A 24315-nucleotide genomic window follows, 5' to 3' on the forward strand; every position below is an offset into this window, starting at 1 on the left:
GTGTCTCTGGGCTCAGATGTGGGAGAAGGGTGGGGAGCCCCTAGTGCTACCCAGTAAGTACGGGGGTTGAAAGGTAGTGTGGGCTCTTGTTCGTTTCCACTGTCTGTTTGTACAGGCCTCCTCAACACTGCAAATACCTCCTTTTTGTTGTTGTTGTTGTTGTTTTCTTTTTTTAAACAGTTGTTCTTGGTGTCCTGTTAGCACCTGAAAATGCTTGTCAGGGGACCCTGTTGTGCCAGTCCCAACACAAGCACGCTCAGAAGGACGGATTCCTCTCTGCCAGCCGTAACTACTGGTTTTGCTGCTTGGTTGAAACAGAGGTCTGGATGGCTTGTCTTGATGACCTCCAGGTCAGACAGTTAGGAAGCAGAGCTCAGGCCATTATCCTGCTCAGGGAAGTAGCACTCACCCCTTTCAGTGTCTTACAGAGGATCTTGATCCGTGGTAGAAGTCAATCGAGCACATCCTTTAGGTGATTTAGGTGATTCCTGTGCTCCCTATCTAGGGTGAAGAAAGCGTGATCTGGATGCAGTTTGCACATATGCCAGAAATACAGGTGCAAGCCAGATGAAGCAGTCACAGATCCCAGCCCCCCTTTTGCCTCTGTGCTGCCTGATGTGCAGCTGATATGTTCGTTAGCTGGGCATGTAAACGGGCAGCAGCCCAAGCTGGGGGACAGGGGGAAGCAGTACGCTGCGACAGCTTTGGGCTGCAGTCTGAAGGGGAAGGTGGTGAAATAAGTCAGCTCTGCAGTCAGTGTCTTTCTGAGCTGTCCTCTATTGCGAGAGCAGCTTAAAGCCCCTAGCAACTGCTGCTGTGAATTCTCCTCGTTTGCTTTATTCCTTGGCAGCTCTGGTTTGAATAGGAGATGTCTGCATATCCATGGTGATGAGAGAAGATGAACCTTAGATTGTTTTGCCCCCTAGAAGGCTGGCCCGTTTCAGGCACCGTGCAGGAAGAGGCAGTGCCTGGAGATGCTCGGAGGGAGATGCCTGCCCCCTGTCAGGAGGTTTGCTCCGCGTGTCTGCCTGTCCATGGCTAAGCCACCTGGGCTGGTGCTGAGCAGTGCTGGTCCTCTAGTGCTTGTGCAACCACTGGAGCTGGAATTAAGTTCTCATTTTCAAAGGAGGCTTTGTGTGTTTATTTTAAATCACAACTTTTCAGGGAAAAAAAAAAATCAGTTTTACCATTTGTTTCCAGGAGGGTGGGAAAATGTCAGCTGGCAGAAAATGTATTTTTAAGTGGTTTTGAGAAGAAAGTTTGAGGATTTGTTGTACAAGGGGCTGACATCACTGCAGAAATCATCTTCCTCTATGCAGAGCTGAGCTGCAGGGTATAATGTCACCATTCCAGGAGATCCTATAAAACATATCCAATGTCTTACCCTGGTGCCTGGCATGTGAATTTCTCTGCTTTGCCTTGAGTCAGTTGCAATAAAAAATCCTCTAGCTTGTCCTCAGCATCTGAAACACGCTTTTCTGAAATTGCAGTTGATTTCATCCCACTACTGTTGTTTCAGAGAAAAAGAGCTTGGATAGTATTTGTTGGATCTGTTCTGCGAATGTGGAAAAAAGTCAAGTGAAGTGCCAGAAACCTGTAGCTGAGAATTGCTTCAGCCCTTGCGTGGACAGGACTACAGTGAAGTGCGAGGTATTGCGTGGAATATTGCGCATGTTTTAGAAGCGTAGACAAGGCTTGCAGGCGCCAGGCAGCTGGCAGAGCGGGATGTGGAGGGCTGCTGCGCTGCTCTTCCCCTTGGGAGCTGCTCTCTGTGCGCATCGGGGTCTGGCTCCCAGCAATGGGAAAAGCAACACCACGCTGAGTGTGGCTGAGAGCTTCCCTTCCCGTGCTGCCAGGGGAGCGTCAGAGGAGCACAAAATGCAGGTGAGCTGCTGAGCCCAGCAAAATGCACTGCGGGAACTGTCAAAAGGCAGAATCCTATGGAGGAACAAATACTACAGAGAAAAATCAACTGACCTGACTTCATCTGGAAGGCTGCCTGCTCGGTGCAGAAATGCCATTGGATCCTGGGAGGAGCTGTCTTCGTGCTCCAGAGAGCAACACAGTCGAGACGAGAGTTGGTGCTTCAGTGAGAGACCACCTCTATCCACACCGTTTTGTGCTTACGTGGAGAAGATGACAAAAGTGGCCTGGAACAGGAAGACTAGCAAAGTATTTATCAGGAGAAGCTCTTCCCTTTTCTTTTTTCTTCCAGTGCTCCAAGAAAACCATAGAATTGAAAGAAAAATAAGCCTTTTTGCATAAAAGCAAAGTGGTAAAAAAAAAAAAAAAAAAAGGTTAGACTGGAGTTTGCTGGGAGAAAACGCTCAGGGTTTGTTTGGGGATAGAGCATTCCGCGTGGGACATTTTGTGTATAAAGCTGTGAAATGAAGCTTGCATGAGAGGCTCTTGTCTGCCTGCCCCCAGCATGGTGCTCTGGTCTGTGGTCCTTTTTTTTTTTTTTTTTTTTTTTTAAGACGCTGCGTGAATCAAATCGGGAGCAGGAGGCTGAAGCAGCAAGACAGCTGTTATCCTCTCCTTAGAGACTGGAAAGTATCAGCATGCCACCAGACCTGCTTATATTACATGTACTAAACACATCCAGTTCCTTTCTTCTGTCTGTTTTTCATCAAAAGGTTAGAGCGCAGACTGAAGTGAGAGGGACTTTGAAGGTCAGGGCCCCCTGCCTAATTATGTGTTAGGCACCTTATAATAAACAAATGAGCCGGAGGCGGTCTCGTAAGTGGTCTAATTCCTGTTGTACAAACCCACAAAGGAGTGGTGGTGTTTACTTTCTGCTTTCTCTTGATAGGGCCATTCACAGGTGCTCCACTCTTAAGTGTCGCTGATCTCCACAGGGAAGCCTGCTCTTTGGCCAAGGTTGGCTCTGTTGGATGTGAGAGGAGGAGGAGGATTGCTGTTTCCAGGAAGAGTACATCTCCTTGGCAGTGAGACGTCTACCTGGGCGAGCCAGAAACAAGCTGAGGTGCCTGCCAGCAGCTAATTCCAGGGCTGTGACTTGGCAAACATGGGGCAGTACGAGGGAGGGCAGCCAGCAAGGATGTAGAGAAACGGACCTAGAGGCACGTTTGTCCAGCTGTATCTCCTAGGAGTAGCCTGGGCTAGCTGAGGCCCAAGCATTTTGTTTCACCTGCCTGCTGTGTCGCAAGAGCAGCAGGGAAGGAAGGGCAGACAGCTTTCTGCACCACAAGGTTTGCTGCAGCTTTCGTCTCTAAACTCTGCGCTTGGAGGAAGCCCATCCACTTTCCCCTTTCAGAGCTTCTTGCAGCCTTTTCCTGTTAGGGTCCCCATCAAGGTGTGTGCCTTTGGGAGCGTGCTTGGAGAAGTGCTCTCTTACGGCAGGCTTTACAGCTATCGCAGGACCAAATCAGCATGTTTTCATTTCTAGCTTTACATGGTGAAAAGCAGCCCACCTCTCCAGCAGTCTCAACTTGTGCGTGTTCCTTCTGGCAGCTTCCACCCTGGTACCTGTTTGCCTTGAAAGCATCTCGCGGTCCTGCTCGTGGCCCAGTGATGGTGGCAAGAGCCTGGTGCGGGCGGTAGGGCTCTGTGGTTGGAGGTCGCTGCCAGCCGTGGCCCCGAGCAGCTCTTGCTTTGGCTCTTTCCCTGGCTCGTTCTCCAGACAACTTTTCTCCAGCATCCCAGTGTTACCGAGATCTCCCTTACAACCCCCAGCTTTTAGCTGGAGGCTTCGGGATTTATTTTTTTAGTTTATATTTGCTGATGGCTTTTCAGATTGTCCAGAGGTGCTTCTGGCATTCTTGGCTGGCTTCCAGGTCAAGCATGAAAATGACTGAAATTTCCCCTCTCTTCCTTTTGCTGCTCGACAATCAGATTTCAGGCAGGCAGCACCTCTCACTTCCCGTGAGAGACCCCAGGGACGCAGGGCAGGGGCTGAGCAAGGACTTCTGTGGGAGCAGAGCAGGAGGCAAAGTGCCCACTCAGCTGGCAGCAGCGACACAAGCTGAGGGGGCAGCGCCTTCTGTATATGTATATGGGAGGACAAGGAGGCATTTCCAGAGAGAGAGAAAAGCACGGTCTAAATATATTTAATACATTTTTGAGTTTAAAAGCATATGCATGTTTATCATCAAGTAGATGACTGAAATTTACTAACACATTTTCAGCAAGGAAATGTGTCGAGCTGAGGGGTTTGTGCTAGCTGTGTTGATAGAGAGTGAATGTTGGCGCGGCTGTTAGAGCAGCGACCTAGAGGCTGCCTTTGCTAGCAGGGCAGGTGAGCCTGTCCGGTCTCGGACAAGACAAAAAAAAAAAAAATGGACACAAGGAAAGGTGAGAAACCAGTGGCAGCTTGTGATGTTGAATGAGTGATCTCAGGTGGCCACACTGATATTCTAGGTTTAAAATTAGATATGTAAGGGAGAAAAGGAAGAATTCATTCAGTAGACAGGATAGTGGCAGCCAAGAGAATTAGTTTACATTTTTATTAGGCATTTTCATTAAGGAAATGGGAGGGTAGGATTTATCTCCCCCTGTTTCATAAGGCTTATATGGGATGTCTCAATACCAGAATGCTTAAGCATCTCAGGCTAATGAAAAGATTACTTCAGGGCTCTTGAACTGTTTTATAGCTTGTGATAACTGAAAAGATATGTTTATTTCAGGAAACATTGTTTAACTGGTAGAGAGATGTGTGCTTGAGTGCTGCTAGAGCAATATGCCAGAGGTTGTCACATGCATATGTAACACAGTAGCTGTGTATGTGGATCTAATCTATTTATGAAGAGATTCAAATAATAAGATCATGGGGTTTGCTTTTGCACAAAAGAACAATGAATTAGTATGAAGAGATTTTGTATCTTATTTTAAGAGATTGGAGACATCCTGAGAGAGATTTTTCTGTAAAATATTAAAACTGAACAAAGCAGAAAGCAATTTTTACTGAAACCATTGAAGGTCTTTCATTTTCAGTTTTTTTACCGCTTTTTATGCTGTTTATTAATTCATTAGCTGTACTAATTCATTAGCTATATATTATTAATGTTAATTATTGCTAATTGTTAAATATTAATTTTTAATGTTAATTCATTAGCAATACATTAAAGCATTCTTTATTTTTATGTATGTGTTTTTTAGATAAAAGCACACGTTCCTATCTTCTGAGTTAAGTAAGTTAATTCATGCTAGCACTTGGTAGTGTCTAAAACCCAGTGCTGTGTTGGTAAAAGCACCTTCGTTAACTTCAGGGGCATTAGGCAGGGCTCAGAGAACACTAGGTGAGAACAGAGTTCAGTCAGAGGGGCTAAGCACATTTGTGCACATTAAATAATGCTCTACATATCTAATGCTAGCGTAATATTTCCTATACCAACCAGATATTACTACCCATTATAAAAGACTCCTATCCTGCATATGTCTTGTGAAAAGTTACAGATTAAAATAGGTCTGCTTAAATCTTTGTTTTTCTACTGTCTCCACTAAATTTGAGGGGGAGCATCTATCCAGAAAACGTTTCAATAGAAAAATGTCTTGAGTTTTGGGGCCTCAGTGGTCTCCATTGCCACTCTCTCCTTCCTGGTTGCACATTTCTGGGATTGGAAACTGCAAGCCATCACCAGCTCCAGAGCTGGACCTGCTCACCCAGCTGGTTGTGACTAGCTGAGAAACCAGCTCCTCCTGCTAGGTTCCCCAGATTACCCAGGATGTGTTTAAGGGCTCTGGATTTCCAGGTTTTTCTTTCCCTGCTTCCCCGAAGGGGACAGTGCACTCCCTGGCTGGTGCACCCCACACCCTGCAGACCTGCAGCCTGGCCACGTCGGCTCCAGCAGCTCCTGCAGCTCAGAGTGGCTCTGAGAGGCAGCACCGAAAGCGAGTAAGGACGGTAGCAGAGCTGAGCTTCTGGGCGATTTCCAGGATTATTTCCTGTTGCAGTAGTTGAACTGTTTTATGCACTTCGTGAGTTCCCTGCTGTACTGGCATGCGTGGGAATTCTTCTGCAGAATTACCCAAGGTAGTTTACACTTCAGATATATTTCTGTCAGACTTTATCACAATGTGTAGAGACAAAGTCTTCAGGAAAGGGGAAAGCAGAAAATCCTCCTGTAATGCATTTGCCATAGGATATTTCTAAGGTTACTTCAGCCAACATAAAATATCTCTGTTCAAGAACAGAAGGTAATACTGTGTTTTACACTGATCTCATTTATCATTTTAGGGCTCCTTTTAGTTGAACCCTTGCTGCTGACATTTGTAATGTTTCCCAGATAATAAAACTGAGCTGCTGTCTGACTTGCCGTAACCACAGGGAAAGTGGTCCTCTCCTCTCCACCACATCCCAAGAACCCGCTGCTGACAGCTTCTCAGCAGTAATGTGAATTACCCTTTTGAGTTTGGACGTGAACGCATTGCTTTTCATTCACTTTTGGACAGGCTTTTGAACATTGCTCTCCTAAGTGAAAATCAAGATTGCATCCAGCTGCTCCAGATTATTTAAATTTTTCTGAATGTGTGTTTGTTCTGGAACAACCCCGCTGAAATGAACAGAAAAGTGGGAAGTGCCAAGTGTATCCTTGGCTGCGTTGAAAAAATCCCTGTATGATAGCATGTTTCAGTTTGTTTTTCAACAGTGGAGTGATTTTATTGAAATTTCAATGATTATAATTAGCCTTCAGAAGTTAACATAGAGTCAGCATACAGAAAAGAAGTTGAATGCCATCCTGGAGTTGTTATTGCAGACTTTGTGTCACTTGTTGCTGGGTTTGAGGGATTTCTGTCAGAACAAAGGTATCTGTGGCCTCTCTTCCAATAGGTATTTCCAATCTAAAACCAGTAACAGGTCTAGTGTAGGACACGCTGTCAGTCCTTTTGTTGCAGAACATAAGGGGCAGCCCTCCAAGATGAGGGAACACCGCAGAGCCCTTTTACCAGATGGATTTTTCTTTCTTTTCTAATCCTTTGCAAGCACCTTCATTGGATTATAATTACTTTTCTAGCAGCAAGTTTTCTGACAAAATCAGCTTTGCTTTTTCTAAGAAACAAATTACTCCCTACATCAGTAGAGTTTATTTTTGGCATTTCTGAGGAAAGCATGATTCTAAAAAAAAATAGTTTGAGGTTTTAGTTCTGGGGATTTAGGTCTTTCTGGTTTGTTGTTGTTTTTTGTTTTGTTTTGTTTTTATAACACACGTGGGATCTGTTGATGGCTGAAGGTGGTGTTTTACTTTGAAAACTCCCCTGAGCTGTGGAGTAGGGCACAGCACAGACACTGTCAAGCTGGTAGAGACTGAATCATTAACCATCATATAGATAACATTAACTTCTTGTCAGCATTACATATCTTAAGATAGGAGGGGAAATGGATTGATTCTGCATCCAGACAGCAGCTGCCTTGTTTTGGAGCTCAGTTTGTAGAGTCATCACAGACAAAGGCATCTGATGCCTCTCTCACCAGTGTATACTGATGGGGTATAGACTCCCAGAGCAGTGTAGCTTGGTGAGCTTTGGGAAAAGCAATTTTAATACTCATCCATGCTAGATATGCTCCCCATGTAGTTGTGGAGTTTTTCTTGCGGTCTTGTTTCTTACTGTTTGCTTCTCTCTGCTACTGAGGTCTGATTGTGCTTGAAGGATTCTGTAATGGTTCTGTAACTATGCAGAAATCTTGGAGAATGTTTTATAGGTTTTAACTCTTTTTGGGTGCATTTGCCAATGCATCTTTGGTAGGCGTATCTGTGCTGTGAAAGTAGAGAATCAAACCTCAAGCTGGTAAAGAATTTTCTTTGTCCATTAAGGAGAGCTGGTTTAGGATTAGACGTGCTGTTCCTTGATGTGTTTTTTGTCTTCTTCAGTGATACAAATATATTTTGAAGCTGTGCCCTAAGCTAAAGTAAAAATGAAATGTTTGAGGAAAGTAAATCCAAAGAAAGCAGATGTACTGTATGAATGTGGCCGTTTATTTTCTCTTGTGTACATGTTGCAAATTTTAAAGAAGAAATGGACTGTTTTATTTATTGAATGGAAGATAAGATGATTTCTTCACAGATAAAAGTCATTCTTACTCTCATGGGTCTGCAGAATATATTATTCCATCATCTGTCTTCTTTATGGATACTTGATTATTTGAGTATTGACACATATTGTCTCAAGATCTTTGAACAAACAAGCATCTTATTTAGCCATAAGGTGCAAAATAGTATCAGTGCCATGTAGCTGAAAGAAAAGAGGAGGCAGGAAAAAAACAGTCTTGTGCTTGACAAGTATATAAAATGTAATGGCCAAGGGACTGTAAGCAAGCAAGCTCTTGGAGCGCTTGGCTGAGAATGTACAGTGAAGAAGTCAGGCTTTTTTTAATGCCTTACCATTTTTCAGTTTCCTTATATATAAGAAAAAAAAAGGATTCAGAAGGAAAGTTGCTGCTGCTTTATAACTTTACAAATGCCCAAGTGTATACATGCTCATGTTAAGCAGACTGTGCAGTATCTCTAAAATTGTGTGTACAACCACAGCTGTCCTATACTGTATGGTTCCTTTTAACTACTGTTTTTCAAACTGATTGTGCTTTTTTGTCTGTATTTTAATACACATTGTATTTTAATACACATTTAATAAACATAAAAGGAGTAATTCAGGTGCCCAAACACAGGAGTCTGGTGCTATTTTAGATCCCCAAGAGTGTCGAGCCTGGCCTTCAGCTGCTGCAGGTCCTCTTGGTCCAGCCAGCCCACAGAGAAGTCTGAGCTATCTGAGGAGATCTGAAGTGGCATTAGATACAGGTATTTAGGACTCTGAATCCCATCCCCGGTGCTGTGCTTATTTACCCTTCTAGTGGAAGTTCATCAGAAAGAGAGAGTCTCTGAATCTTGTATCCTGTACAGCAGCAAGCAGCACATACTGTAATATGTTACTTCTTGTTTATTTGCACCATTTTTATGTTATAACACTAGCATTAATTTGACATCTTATCTATAAAAAAATATATATATATTCTCCAATACTTTTTCTTTACTATAATCATATAATTCATAATTCACCGCAGTAGTGGAAGTGTGCTCCTAGTAGTTATTTCATGGGGTATGTTACCGGTGAACTTGGCTCAGCCTGTGAGCCAAGGTGTTCACTAGGACTTCGGTGTTTTTGACTGGCAGGATGTTGCGTAAGGACAGTCTGCTCTATAGGTTATAGATGCAAAATATCTGTCTTATTAAAAGGTGACATCTCTAAAATTGTGAAAAATGCATTTAAGATAGAGTGTATAGTCATGCAGATAAAAGAAACTTTAGGAACATGTAGGAGAGATTAGAATTAAGGTTGCCATGTTTAACTTCAAATTTAGCATTTCCTGGTTTATGAATATTTAATCCAACTCCTCTAATATTCCTTTGTCACTTTTCTTTCTGATCTCTCTTCTTCACTATTGACATATTTCTATATTAAAAGGAAAGATTTCTAAGGCAAAATAAAGGTTGACAGTAGGAACACAAGCACTGTAACAGATCAAAGTATTTCAGGTAACTATAACAGATTTGCATCAGTATAGTTGTTTGAGGTTAGCAAGAAAACAGCTAGAGGCAGTGTATCATCCTGTTTGGACTTAGTTTATAGTAAAAACAGGATAGACTATTGTTATATCATTATGCAATAGACATAAACCAATTAAGAAGTCTTGTGAACAAAGAGCATCTTTGTTTTAAAAAAGATTAGAAATCCAGAAATAAAGAAGATTGTAGCTTTCACTTGTTTCTGGTTGTTATGTGGTTATCACAACATGCTGAGCAGAAAAGTTTTAGTTTTGTGGACCTAACCTGTCAAAATTAATCAAACAGTAAGTAGGTAAAGGTGGAGGGGGTCGGTATTTGAAATTTGGGATTTATTTTTCTGTTGGATGCTTTCTGATGTGAAATAGACAATTATGTCTAGTTTATTTCTGCTTGGCATGGCCACTGAGCTGATCAGAGAAGCACAGAAATGCCAGTCTGCGGAGTGTATATATAAAACTTAAGAAAAAGGAGAGAAAAAAGCTAGGAAGTATCATCATGGTGCACTCTACTTCATGTTGCTAATGGTCATCTTTCTGCCTTCAGTGGTTTAGTGCCTGTTATTAAAGGTGTACTGCTGCTGCTGCTGTCACGACTCGGATGAGCCAGCGGTCCGTGAGGTTGTGCTGGGTGCTGGAGGTCTCTCTGGGGCAAACTTTTAAAGCCAGGTGCTCTGCTCTGAAGTGTTTTGGGACACCTTCAGGTGCCTCTAGATTTACCGTTTTAGAGCATGTTAGAATTATCTTTTCAGAAAGCCACTCTCGTAAAATTGCCTGGAATTTGTTAACATTTAAATAAAAGAAGCACTCGTAAGTGTTTAAGGTACGTAGGATAGCACGGATAGCCAAGGGCCCTGGAGGAAGACAGTGTAAATATTTTTTTATTTTTAACGCACAAGAGTTAGGATGGGCTCCTTACAGCTGACAACAGTGACTGTTCCTGTTGAGTGTAAGTAAAGCATATGGAAAAAGTCAGATAGGAATTACTGGTGTCATCACTTCAGCATTGACTCTCAGCAGCAGAATAGTACCAGATTTTGCAGTACTTCCCTTCCTAAAATATATTTTGAACAGTTTATTGCTTTTAGTCTGATTGGAAAAAAAAACACTGCTGCTGCCTTAGCATTACATTTTTGGCTCACATATGGCATATCCATGTACGCTTGCAGTTCATCACATTTCTGTAGTTCAGGATTGTAATTTTACATCTATAAAAGGGAGCAACTCTTCTATGTTGTTACCCTGAATCCTTTCAAACGAAGGAGACCTCTGGCTTCCTTTCTTCGGAAGGCACCAGGAATGTAACGTGGCAGAAGGGTCTGGTCTTCTCTCACTGAGCTTTGCTGGAGTGCTGGGAATGGAGGGAGCGTGTACGGGCACTGCGCCTGCCGAGCTGCAAGGTGCAACGGGAGCTTCGTGCGGCCTCAGCCCTCCCGGGTGGTTGACCAGAAGGGAACACAGACACTTCTCTGTTGTTCACAGTAGGAACACGCTTGAATTTATTTAACTGTACAGATCGTTTTAGAGTCAAAGTCCCATTTCCAAAATAGTTTTGGTCCCACAGTCCCAGCACAAGTCATATTACAGTCAGGTGCTTCTGCGCTTTTACTTCCAGCCCTGACTTTGAAATCTGTGAAGTTAGTTAACAAACAGCAGTTCCCTTCAGTGGATTTTGGACATTTGTAATGTGAAGACCGTTGTGTGAGTGCCTAGGGTTGGTGCAGTACAGCAAGTAACTAAGTACCTGCAGTACCCACACACACCGGGTCATTTCGGGCACTGCACTAACTTTCAGAGAATTGGGTTTGTGTGGCAGAGTACAGTCTTGAAGACACCTGAGATTCCTCAGGAAATATTTAGTAAAAATAGAAATGAGATTTTAAAACAGACTTAGCCTTCTCCTGCGAAGATCAAAATCAAGTAATTAGTTATTCTTCTGAAGGAAAATAAATAAAAAGCCTCCTTAACAGCAACAGGTCATTTTTTGTGATGAGCCGAACGTGAATCTTGGCTTCAGACCATGGCTGGTTTCATGTGTGACATTGATTCATACAGCAACCATACCTGTCTCAAAAGCTGCCTGGCATTATTCCCTGTTGAAGAGCTATGTACTCATGGAGTTTTTTATGTTTGAGTTCTGTGTCATCTGAGTGGTGAGGAAAATGTCAGCAGTACCGTGTCACTTTAGTCACTAACAGTTGGGTTTTTAGATCCGACAAAAGGAGGTGATATTCGCAGAACAATGCAGTTTGAGAACAGTCTTCAGTTTAGAGGGGAACAGGAAATCCCCCCTCTGCACTCGCAGAGGGCGAGCAGCTTACTGTTCCTTCACAGAATACTTCAGTGTTGGTATTTAGGCTGCACCTCATCCCCGCACGAGGAACCCAGGTTTAATGACACTGTCTGCTCTGGGAAAATTGAGATTGCTGGCACTGGCCACCGCAGTACGGGACAGACAGCCTTTGTGCAGGTGGGAGGGCTGGCAGCCTGCAAGGCAGGGCTGTCGGGGTTGTGTGCTCCTCCCAGCGCCCGGGAAAGGGGCTACTCAATGCCAGGAGCCGGGCATCGTGCACTTGGCAGCCGAGGGAGGCCTGGCAGGGGTGGCAGAGGCAGCAGGGGAGGAAGACGCCAGGCCTGTTACTGGGATGGAGCACGGCTCGGTATTTTTAAATGGGTGTGAGTGGGCAGCTTCAACTGCGGAAGCCTTTCCCCGTGGGCTTCCTGTCAAAAAATCAGTTCTGTGGATGTAATTTGGGATCTTCTCTTCTCGTTCTCTTCTCTTTTTAAGGTGGAAATTCTGAAAGTGTGCCTTGAATCAAGGTTTATTTACTTTTAATTGTGAAAGTTCTTGTTCTTCCTTTTTTTTTTTTTTCCCCTACAAAAGGATGGAGAAAGAAGGAAAGAAAAGTATGTAAATCCATTCTCCTTTCAAATATTTCCTTCCTTTACCCTCTGTCATTCTTCTTGTTTCCTCTTGTTTGGTTGTTTTGGTTATTTGGTGGTGGTTTTTTTTTCTGTTTTGTGCATGTGTGGTTTAGTGTTAAAAGGAGTGAACTTACGGAAAGGAAGCTCTACAAGTGAAGTCTCAAAGTTTTTGCAGTTTAACTGAGTGAATGTTTAAGCAAAGCCAAGCACTCCTTATTTTTAACACTTATGTTGTGCAGTCCTGTTTTTAAGCTAATTCTGGGCTTTTCATCTTTGTGTGATTTAGGGCAGCAGAACCTTCTTTCTACATAAATGGTGAACCTTTAAAAATGAGTTTAACTTGGGTTGGGTTTTGTTGGTTTTTGCCCTTTTTTTCATTACGTATTAATCATCTTTTTTGCTAAATGCAATCTTATCCTGTTCTTGTGCTTCCATGAATATACTTTGCTGAGAAAAATATTTTAGGTACTTAAGTTAGTATTTTGAGGGGAAAGATGCTGCTTGTAGTGGATGCTTTTAAACTAGCAAGAAGTACACAGTGTGGTAGGCTTATTATCCAAAATGCATGCATCTAAACAAGTATAATATTGAGTGCTGAAAAGGGTATTTATCTTCACGTAAACGAATCTGCAACATCTACAGGATAGAATTTGTGCAAAATAAAAGCAAAACTTCTTCAGTTTTAGTCATGACAGACTCTTTCCAGAACATGTGGAATCCAGCAATCTGTGTTTTGCCCTAGGTGAAAGTTGTTGCTTTGTTTCTTTTGGCCAAAGAGGTTTAAATGAGGTAGCTTTGATGTTAAAGGGGACGTTCTTGCTATACAGCTAGCAAAAAGCCATAAGTCACCAATCCTCTTAGCCCTTGGCATCAGACAGGTTCCAGGGAGACAGCAGGGGTACAGCACAGTGTCAGTCTTAGACGTAGCAGCACTGGATGTAAGCTGGAGCGGTTCTCTGGCCTCTGAAGGCTGTGCCTGGGGGCTGTTTGGCCCCCAGCTGCCCTAGGTAGTGCGGAGACATCTTTCCTTCCAGAGCATGGTCAGACACCCCCCATGTTAGCAGCCTGCTCCTGCGGTGTTTCAAAGCCCTCCCAACTCTGTCAACCAAAGGATTCCTGTGCGTGGGGGTGTATGTTCCTGCTTCACGCTACATCCATGTGGTTGATACAGATCCCACTGAAATGGATAAGGAAGAACTGACAGTCTCCTTTGTCAGCAGTGCTGACCGACCAACTCTTCGCTCTTCATCTTTTTCACTATTCCGCCTCAAGAGGAGGCGATTGAAAATCATTTCCATTCATGTAAATTGTAGATTCGAATGCTCGATGCTCTGCAGAATATCTGTGCATTGCTGCTAGCAGTTATTTGGAGTAAAACTTTGTGGACAGAACTTCTATCAAGCAAAATCAGAGGAAATGTCTGATTTGGTCCACTTCTTATTTTCAGCCTCCTGTAACATTTTTATTTAAGTTGTCCTCAGTAAGTGTAGTATTTTAGTGGCCATATGTTTGGCAAGCCACATAAATAATTTACAACCATTGTTTGTATTCATTTTTGTAGTTCTAAAGTTATTTTAAAGAAACAGCCGAAAGCACTGATTCCAGAATTAATGCATTTTCACATAAATACTTCTGTTCAGATCTCCAGAAAAGTGCATTTAATTCATTAGTTTCATGCTGAACTGTTAACATTTTAGGTTGTTTTATTAGGAGAGAACAAAGAACTCCTGGCTTGTTGAAAATTTGTTACAAAAAAATAAGGATGAAAAGGTTCCAGAAGAGCTGATGTTAAGCATTGCGGACTGGATGAAGTTGTGCAGATTGGAAAGATTTACAAGACATCTGGTAATTAGCTTCCAGCTCCTATGGAGTTTTGCCCTGTGAAAGCTACTGCTGCTGCTTGAACTGGAGGGGGAGCAGGAAGGAGGTGAAATGTGACCCTGAGAAGCTAGGTCTTTGTGTTCACAAATTATCAGTGGGCTACTGAAGCCTCTGGGTACAGTTTCCGAAAACTGCCTCCTACAAAAAATAAAATTAAAAATGACCGGCATCTTTCCATTTGGGGGATTGTCTCCTGCTGCTATTTGCTTAGTGTGAGGGGGAAGGGGAACAGGCCATGGAGGTGCTGTTCATGACTTTCCCCATTTGAGCCTACACGTGCCCCCGCAGGGACTGTGTGGCGGCTGGGGGCTGCAGGAGCATCCCCCTGCCCGGCCCAAGTGCCATGGTGCTCCCGTGGTGCTCGGGGCTGGCCCTGGGCCTGTGTGCCCTGTTGGGGTCCCCATCAGGGAAGGCACAGCAGAGCTCAGGGGCACAGGCAACCCAGGACCAGGCCGCAGGACTCAAGCTTTTCATTTGTATCATCATTATTGCTATTGCTACTCCTGCTCTTACTTTCCAGCACTGTTTTTTAAAATCCACTAAGGAACATTCAAACAAGAAAGAAAATTTTCTTTTTGGATTCATCTTGTACATTGCCTCTTGGGAGCACCTTTCCACACTGAGTCTATAGGATAAGGTGTGTTTGTGTGGTTTCTGAAATTCGGGTGTATTGAATCCTGAAGCAGTGAAAGGGCACTGCTGTGACCTGGTGCTTTGGTTACTTGTCAGAGACTCGGGAGACTTTTGCTTCTGTGCCCACTTCTGTCCCTTTACTACACAATCACTTTCAGCAAGTTATTGCCCTGTCATGTTTATTATTCTGTCTGTAAAACAGAATATTGATCTTGACTTAGAGACCTATAATAAAACTAGTTAATATCAGAATGATGTGGGTTTTGTTTTTATTTTTGGGGGGAAGGGGGGCAGGGGGCGTGTTGAGGAATATTTTATCATCTATATATCAGGAATCAATCCCAGCAGGCTAACTACTAGTAAAAAAATAAAATAAAATTGTATTTTCAGCTCTGAATATGTTAAGTACAATGTGCAGGCAGTCTGTCTGAAGTTAATTCTCCTAGTATTGATGTACTTTAAACTTGAAAATAAAACATTTGCATAAAAATTAAAAAGAGCCTTATTGAGATGAATTGTCAGAAAGAATGTTATTTTTCTTAGATTGCAAATGTAAGCAAGTGTGGTAATGATGTTCACCAAATTATGTAAGTGACTGGAAATATTAAGGAAGTAGGGCTATATATCAATATATAATTTTAGGACATGCTGGAAGAGATTAAATATAAGTTGTATATAACCTGATGAATTTTGCAACGATAGCAGTCAAATGTATTCTTTCTACTGGTAAATCATGCTTGCAGTCACAAATGAACAAACATACACAGTCTGAGCCTTTGTTTTTGAGATTGCAGCCACTCTGCAGCCCATGCTGTAGCTGGATCTAATTCCTGAACGCAGCGCAACTGGTGCCGTAACCGTATCTATTGAAAAGAAAGGTTTAGCACGTCCACAAAGAGGTCGGTGCCATCCGTGTGCTTTTGCTTTGCCCAAGTCTTCAGTTGCTGTATCCTAGCACAGGCGGTAAGCTGCTGTGTTTTTAACAGCTGCCGTGGTTGACCTGAATCTTGGCAGTGGAGGAAAGTTATGTTTCTCTTTGATTGTAGTTATAAACAGAGAGTTGTCTAGAAAGGTGAAGTTGCAGTACATCTTAGTCCATGTGAACCAGTAGTTCAAGCTCTATGGCAAAGATCTGAGCAGGTCTCTTATTTCCCAGCTCATCCTTAGTGGCTGTCAGCTTCTTGGAGGAGGCCTATAAACATTCATTGGGAAGATCTACTCATCAAATTAAGATCGTTAGAGGGAATTACAGTTGGGATGAATCTGTTTTTTCAATAAACAGATTTTACTGAGACTTGTCTCACTTAGATGTTTATTGACTTTTTTCTGGAATGATTCTTATTTTCATATTTTTCTCTGCAGTACCCTTTTTGTACAGTAAAATAAGCTTTCATATCAGAAATTGATTTCTGTGTATGTATGGTGCTTTCTCAGTCTCATTGAATTGCTATGCTTTTGGAGTTAAAACTGTTATTCACTTTTTTTTTTTCAATGCTTTTAATGCACACTGCATTTATATCTTACTCTATACAAAATGTTGGTTCAGTTTTCCTCTATTTCTGCTGTATACAAAACAGGTTCCTTTCTTCAACTGCTTTTAGTTTGAAGCTCCAAACTGATGTACTCATCTAAGAAATTGTACAGTGGTGCTGGGTTTGTATTTTAGCACCCACATCATTCCTGCCTCATGGCTCCAGGACGGTTACAGCTCCCGGGGTTTGGCTGCTCTGTACACTACATGCTGAACAGACAAGGAGCAGAATGGACAAGAGATTGAGGGAGGATCCTGTGCCTCTGCTTGTATAGACAGGAGACTCTGGATCTGGAAGTGCACTCTCATAGTATGAATCCCACTGTCTTTTAAGCCCGCTTTTATGCCCACTGCTGCCCTAACAGATCAGATACATAAAAATTGTTGACAGCGATGAACTTGTGCACAGCACTGTATGGAAAACTTGTCCTCATTTTGCTTTAAGCAGAGGTTAAAGCCCACAGTCACAGCTCTGAAAAAGTTGTGGAAAAGCATAAACCATACATAATCAACCATCAATGTTGCAAATTTTGTTAAACGGGATTAAAGACAGGCCTGAACGTTACACTCTTGGCTTGAGCAGGGTTCTTGTGTTTTGGTAACCAGATTCACACCCCTTCAAAACAGTAAAGTTTTCCCGTGCAGTTGAAGCAGCTAGTGACAGAAGCCATTTTGCAATCACAGCCGTGTCCCGAAAAGAGACAGACTTGAGGACTCATCCTTATTGGCATGACCTAAAACTTGCGTTGCCTACAGTGGTATGCTGAGTAAGTGGAAGTGATAGCGGTTCTGTTTCTTTGCACATCTGAAGGTCTTTCAGAGACCACATCCCTACGGCATGGGCTGTAAAAGCAGACTAACTGCTGAGGAAAAGCCTGCCTAATACACCCGTGCTGTAAGTCTTCAGTGGAGAAACAGAGCATTTGCTTTTCAAGTACTGTCAATCTGCCCACATTAAGCACTGAATTTACTTCAAAATTTATTGCTGCTTTGACAGCTTTCAAGCGCTCTATTTTTGTGTCTTTTTGAGAAGAAGAACGTTTTTAAAAAATGTGTTGCAGTGACAAAGGGCACTTCGAAGAGCAGAGCATCCGTATCCCCTACTTTAGGCTCTTGCTTAGTGTCTTGCCTTGAAGGCTGAGGGGATTTCTTTTAGTAGAGAACATCAATGCAACAAAACTGAGAATTTAAAGGCAAAGAAGCTGCTCTCTAGACTTCAGTGTAACAGAATTTGACTTGACACAGCATTTCTGTGTCTGTTTTTGATGGTAATGAACTTCAGGAAACAGTGAGGTAGTCTGGAAGCTCAGAGACTCAGTGAAGTGGCTAAAATGTTGTCATTTAGCAACTGCCAGCCCCTGCTCCTCGCAGCAGCTACAGCCCTTTCTGACTCCAGCTGCAGTCTCCTGCCTCTTTCATTTTAAACGTCTGAGCTGCAAACAAAACCACAATTCTTACAGTTGTTTAAACTAGGAGTGCTCTGTCTTCTTGGTAGCCAGGTCTGCATGCTGGTTTTGGAGAACCTCCTAGAATCAGTCACACTGGTGTCTCTGAAAAGAAGGAAATGTGAAGTGGGTTTGGGAGCTGATCGTGTGAGCGTGGGCTCTGTGAGATGCCCAACATCATTTGAGAGCATGGTGGAATGGCTTTGTTGTCCAGATCCAACTAAATGGCACTTGTAAAGTAAGCAGCAGAGTTATTCTTATGATTAAACCAATATGTAAACATATTACAGGTACGTTTGCCAGGCTTCGGTGTTTCTGTTACCACCTTTCACGTTTTTTTTTTTCCCACTGTGGAGCTTTCAGCAATGATGCGGGAGAACTGTGGATGCAACAATTCCTGACAGTATAGAGAAGGTCAAGCTGTGAGTGAAATTCACATCACTTTGCTGATCGGCTGAAGTAGTTGACTTGTGTGTGGATTCAACAGAGGTGGAAGACTTTTCTTCAGAATTTCTACATGGTTACCTGCTTTAATCTGGTGTTGAGAATTGCATTGTACAAGTGTGAACTTTTCCCAGAAAAAGTCTTCCAAAAGCAGTTAATTAAGCTGTTTTTACCACTATAAAGTCTGAGTTAAAGAAGCATAGATACAGTTGGGGAATGTCTTTGTGTATGAAGTGAGAAGGGTCAATTTTATTTTTGAGAAATAGAGCCTTTTACTAGTTACAGAGGTTTCTGTCAGACTTCTGTGATTTCAAGTTAGCTATCCTACACAGGGAGCTATGGCACTACTTTTTCCTGTTTTGTTAGTCTGTACGGCCTTTGATGTGGAAATGAATGGAGGCAAGAGGGAGGAGGTATTTAAAAGGAATAATAGAATTACATTAGGAAGAAAGTATATTCTGGATGGTTAGAAAGGCTGAACTGTGAGCTGACTTAGAAAATGACAATACAGGCTTCTTTTGAGGGAAAATATTCAGTGCTTGCTATTTAAGAGCATGGATATAGGGCAGCATTCAGGAAGTTAGAGTGAAACAACTAAAAGCATAAGACTACTATGCATATGTTAAAAGATAATTAGATCTCTAAGTGGATGCTCCTTACACGGAGTATTAATGCGTTTCAGTGTAGGCAGGCTATCTTGACTGGCTGTTTTTCTCCTCCGTGTGTGGGCAAGCTGTAACTTCATTGCTGAATTTGAAAGCTGATTTCTGAAGAGGGAAAAGGGCAGCAATATTCCTGTGAAGTAGTAAAGAAGCCCAATCCTTCACATGCCAGGAGAAGGAGGCAATGCCACACTGACACCAGAGCATTGGGTGCTCGTTTGGACGGGTGGCTGCAGCAAGTGTGACTTCCCAGCAATTCTCTCTCACTTGGTCCTTCCTGAAGTCGCTTTGCAATGTTAGAAAAAAAGTTCTTCCATGGCATTGACACCAATCCTAGAGTTTGCCTTTAGACTTGAATTGTTAGACTGTGACAATTCTCTAATGAACTAATGTGCTTTCTTTGTTCAAAGACACTGTTTATAGGTAGAATTCTTTTGAACTTTTGGCCAAAGATACATTTCTTAAGAAAGAAAATAGATCCACAGAGATTATGTGGAAAAAAAAATAAATACATTGGTCAGTATTTGAAATTGCTTAACTGTGAGGTATTTGGGGCAGACAGCTGGGGACTTCATTTTTAACAGCTTTAATTGACTTGCAGCCTCAGTCTGTTGAAAATTTCCCAGTTATTGTTCATAGGCATGAACCTCTGTAAGCTGACTACATTTTTAAAGCCAGTTGTATTTTTAGATCAATTAGGTCCTGCAGTGGAATTGATTGTTTTAACTGTTCTTTCTTCCTAGGTCTAAGGTGTGTGTGTAAGGATGTTGAGAATAATACATTTTCATTTTTGACAAAGTTTTATTGAAAGTACTGTTAGGAAATCCTAAACTTGATTCCTCAGTGTCACTTAACCTCCTGACTTGGAAATTTTGCAGTGAATGATGGGAGTTGAGTGATGTGTGATATATGTGGGTGCCACAGAATTATTGAATGAGATACTAATAGTATGGTCTCAGTCCAGCATGTAAGGGAATATTCTAGGATTTGGGAGATTTACCCTGCAGTCATACTCTGCAGACTTTCTGGATGAAATAAGGCAAACGATCCTGTGTCTGGTGCCTCAATTTTGTGTGTTTGTGGGTAGACACCTTAAACTATGGCTGTACGAGTCCTCAGGTACTGTATGATTCTTTCAGTATGGATTGCTAGCATCAGGTTGGATGGAGGCTATAATACATTACAAAAAAAATACAAGTGTATACCAGATGAGTTTTGTTTGTCTTAGGGAGTTAAGAAGGATCCTGTCTCACGGAAGATGAGCAAAATTTGCCATGTTTCCTAAATACTGATTCATCAGTAAGAAATTCTGAGTGGAAGGAAAATTTGAACTGTATACTTGGTAGACTAATTTCTTTGGCAAAGTGATTTGACCTTAGTACAAACTGAGCTTTATACCAATAGGAAGAAAATAGCACACATTTTACCACTAGTGCTGCTAGTGTTTCAGTTGTGATGACAGGGAGCTCGTCTTTTATTTTATTCTAAACTATGAATTTATTATGAACACATGTTGAAATAGCAGATAATGTTTCCCTTTACTGACTGGCCTGCTCTATGTTTTAGTAGGGAGTATGGGTAGTATTTGTGGTGTATGCGTGTGAAAAGGAGTTCCATGCAGATTTCAAGATGTTTAAAATAAGCCTAACATTCAGCACGGACTTCTTCATGCCATTGAGCCCTGTTATGTCTCCCTTTTTTAAAAAAACTAGTCTTATTTAGAAAACTTTCTATATATTGCCTGCATAGTAGGTATTTATTTACACCTCCTCTGCCAAGAGCATGGACAGAATCAATCCAATAAATTTTGTTACCTGGTTTAAACCCAGTAATTCTGTTTTAGTTTATCAAACTTCATTCTGGGGATAGTTATTTTTCAAAACAAAAGGTGTGGGAATTTGACCTCTGTAAGTGGCTATGTTTGTTCTGGAAAATGGAGGGAACCTGAGTAGGCTTCTAACAGCAGCAAGAAAGGTCCTAGGAACTATCAGGAATACAAATAGGAAAGTAGAGTTGAGCTATTGTAGCAATTAACTAGTTTAATGAGGTTTTTGGCGTTGGAAAAACTATCTACTTTCCGAAATGCATTACTTGAGGTATAACATCTGTGATGGAATTATCCAACGATTTGTTATCCATCTTTCTTTAGTAACAGCAGTGTATATTCTTCTACAATGGCAAGTTTAGCACTGGAGGTTTTAATAGTCTAAAACACAACAGTCTGGCATCTTTCTCTTTAGGGTGATTAATAGCTGATCTGTACTCTGTTTTAGATTCCCCTAACAGTATGATTTGATGTGAACCAAGTAGGAGCACATGATTACATTTTAACCCGGCCATGCAATCAGAACTTTATGCTCTTTATGCTGGCAGCAGGAGGACAAATGATACCTGAGCAGGCATAAAGCCTGGTGCTGCAAAGCGAATCCATTGACCTTTTTGGAACGTGTGGTTTGGCAAAGTTGGTTGACGTTGGATCAGTTCTTTCCTCTGAGTAGCCACACTGCTTTTGATCTGGTAGTAGGAGCTCTAAAGTTGGATTTACTGTTGCATCGAACCATGGCCTCAGGCACAAGTTCTGTGCTGCTTCACAACCAGCGGAATTAGCAGGGGATCCCTAAGTTAAAAATAGGCTTTTCTAGCAGTAATTTCTAGACTTCAGTCTTAAGGGCATGATAGACTTTAAGGACGTGACAGAAGCAAAGGTTTGTACAGTGAACTAGACTCCATGTATCTTCAGTTACGTGGAGCCTCTATGGATTGTTAGAAGCAGTAAATAACCTTTTTCAGCAAACAGGTGTAACAGTTCAGTGGCAGATAAAATAATAAAGGTTATAGCTATATACAGAACACAATAGACTGGAACTTCTTCTGTGTAAGAAATTGCACGTAACCTGGGAGCCTTAATAATAGTGAGTACCTTATCAAAAAGCAATATAAATGGGAATTTCATATATTGCTGTAGACAACCCACATGTGTCCTACCCTAGCAAAATACTGTAATCCAAAAATTAGGGTTATATTTGAGGCTCTTGCTAATGAAAACAGTACACTTTCTGTGCATACAGGATGTACTGCTCAGATGCTGGAAGAACAAGTGCTAAAGGCACTGGCACTGATCTTACGAATGCTTGAGAATAAGTACTCCAGAAAGCCTTGTAAACTAGGCATTGAAAAACAAAAAAAATGGAAATTGTTGTCCGTGCTTGTTAGTTTTTTAAGATACTTAAAAACAGTACTAGAAGCCACAAAAGTATGCCTTTTAATTAACGTTCATTTAATTTGTTGTGCACTGTAAACAACACAAAGGAGAACCTCCAAAACTGGGAAAAGAGGATTGAGAAAAATGCTAATGGACAAATATTCTTCAAAATGTTGAAAATATCAAAGCAGGCAAATAATCTGAGCAACAACAAAAATGACATCTTTCCATTCCCATGTTTAGCATTAAAATGTAGCTACTGGTATGTGATTTGTGCTCTCTCCAGGCTTCACAGAGTAATGCTATGAACTGCGCTTGCACTAGACAGAGATCCTCTGATTCCTTATGAGATTTTTTATTTTATTTTATTTTATTTTTCTCTGAATTACCAGCAGCATGGCAGGGTGTATCTAGATAAAAACCTAGTGCAGTACAAGGTAGTGTATGAATACAGTGCTAGACAACCCTTTCTCACTGCATGGAGGTTGAGGAAGGTTTTCAAATGTACCGAGCCTGGAGGTTTGAGTTAGGAGCTGAGTTCCACATACGGTCAGGGAAAAGCAGATGTCACCGGAGGGAGATGGTGAACCTGTACATTAGGGCGTATCTGGATGCTCTTTGTAAATTTCAGTTCCTGAAGCTGCATTGTAGATTTTGCAAATCTCAGTATGTAGATTTATGAAGTGGATTTTTCAAGTACATAGTTGCAGAGCATATTTAAGTGCAACAGTTGTTCTTTAATATCTTCACTTGAATTAAGGAAAAAACAAAAAAGTTATCTTACTCCTTTTGTAAGTAAGCACTGCCTGTACTTACATTGCTGTATAATTTATAGTTAAACCATTGCAACAGACTCACTGTGGCTGAGCAGTCTGTGAAGAGCTTAAGAATTTTTACTTTTGCTGAGTCTTATCTTAAGATAAGAGTTTGAGGAGGCTGCAGCAGGGGCTCCTTTTCCTTACATAGCTCTCACTCCATGCACCCAACTTTGTTTAATTTGTTAGTGGCTGTCTACCTGGGGAGCCTGAGGAATCTGTAATGGTGGAACCTTTGAAAGGCAGACGCAGAAATACTCAGTCATTCAGAATTTAGTCATCCTCGAGTCAGTCACTCCTCTGCCAGAGCTTTGTGATACATCAGGATTTGCACATGCTGGGGGTCTCCCACTTCAGTCTGTGCTGTGGCTGCCAGGCACCCCTGATGGTCATAGACCAGGTTCTTTTGTTCTGTGGTACCAACCATGTTTCTCATAATTTTGCTATCCGGAAGCTCCCTACAGAAACAGTTTTTATCCCTTCAGTTATGTCCTATTACAGACCCAAATTGTTTCTCATAATAAAGCATAATACGGAATCAACATCAAATCTAGCTAAATTACATTTTCCTTCACCCTCTTTCCTTGTAATTATCACAGCCTCAGTGCTATGAAGTTACATTCTGTCACCAAATTTGGAGCACTGTGTTTTAGAAGAGTGCTGTTGACAGTCAAAGCACAGTTAGTGAGTACAGAAAGCAGCATGCTACTAGCATCATGCAGATTGGAAATTTCTCGTCCTACTTTCTCATCCTGCAGCTGGTTCCATATGGGCAGCCTTAATGCATTTTGATTTAGTGAATTGTAACAAATGCTGAATTCTGATTTCCGTAACCACCCTGTCAGGAGTCTAACAGACTCCTTACTGGTATAAATGCTGCTGCATCTGTCTGGATGCTCATAGCACTGTGCTGGAAAAGCCATTCTTCATCTTCGTGAAACCTGAGAGTCAGGGTTCAGTAGTGTTAGGTTTAAAGGACCTGGTGTGACCCCATAGGCCCCTAGAGTTTAACCTCACATCTTCTCAAATTCGCCTTCTGAAGTCACACTCGTAAATTAAATCTGTTCAGCTGACTAGCTTGGATGGAGTGCTGTTATAAATCCTTTGTCTTATCTTGATCAGGTATAGATCCCTCAGTGAAGCACATAATGAATATTTGCTTAGGAAGCAGATGTAGCTGGTTAACTTTATTCTGTCAATTTGTCTACTTTAAAAAAAAATCAATGCAGCTTCTATGTATTAAGTAGAAAGTCCTTAATTTTG

General features: G+C 41.8%; 1 protein-coding gene across 11 annotated transcripts in view; it reads left to right on the plus strand.

Annotated features, from left to right (window-relative positions):
* UBE2E3 (ubiquitin conjugating enzyme E2 E3) overlaps positions 1-24315 on the plus strand; it is a 61034-nt gene that overhangs the window by 26957 nt on the left and 9762 nt on the right. The window contains exon 5 of one of the 11 annotated variants that reach the window (XM_083841469.1): positions 1520-17663. The exons of 7 other annotated variants lie outside the window; for them this stretch is intronic. In XM_083841469.1, the coding sequence (XP_083697595.1) occupies positions 1520-1582 (63 nt within the window). In that variant the 3' untranslated portion in view covers positions 1583-17663. Of the gene's footprint in view, positions 1-180; positions 17664-24315 lie in introns of those variants that run through there. 3 more of the 11 variants (XM_083841470.1, XM_083841472.1, XM_083841471.1) reach the window with 3 other exon arrangements.

The sequence above is a fragment of the Anser anser genome, assembly GCF_964211835.1.
Source record: "Anser anser genome assembly, chromosome: 6".
Classification (NCBI taxonomy): Eukaryota; Metazoa; Chordata; class Aves; order Anseriformes; family Anatidae; genus Anser; species Anser anser.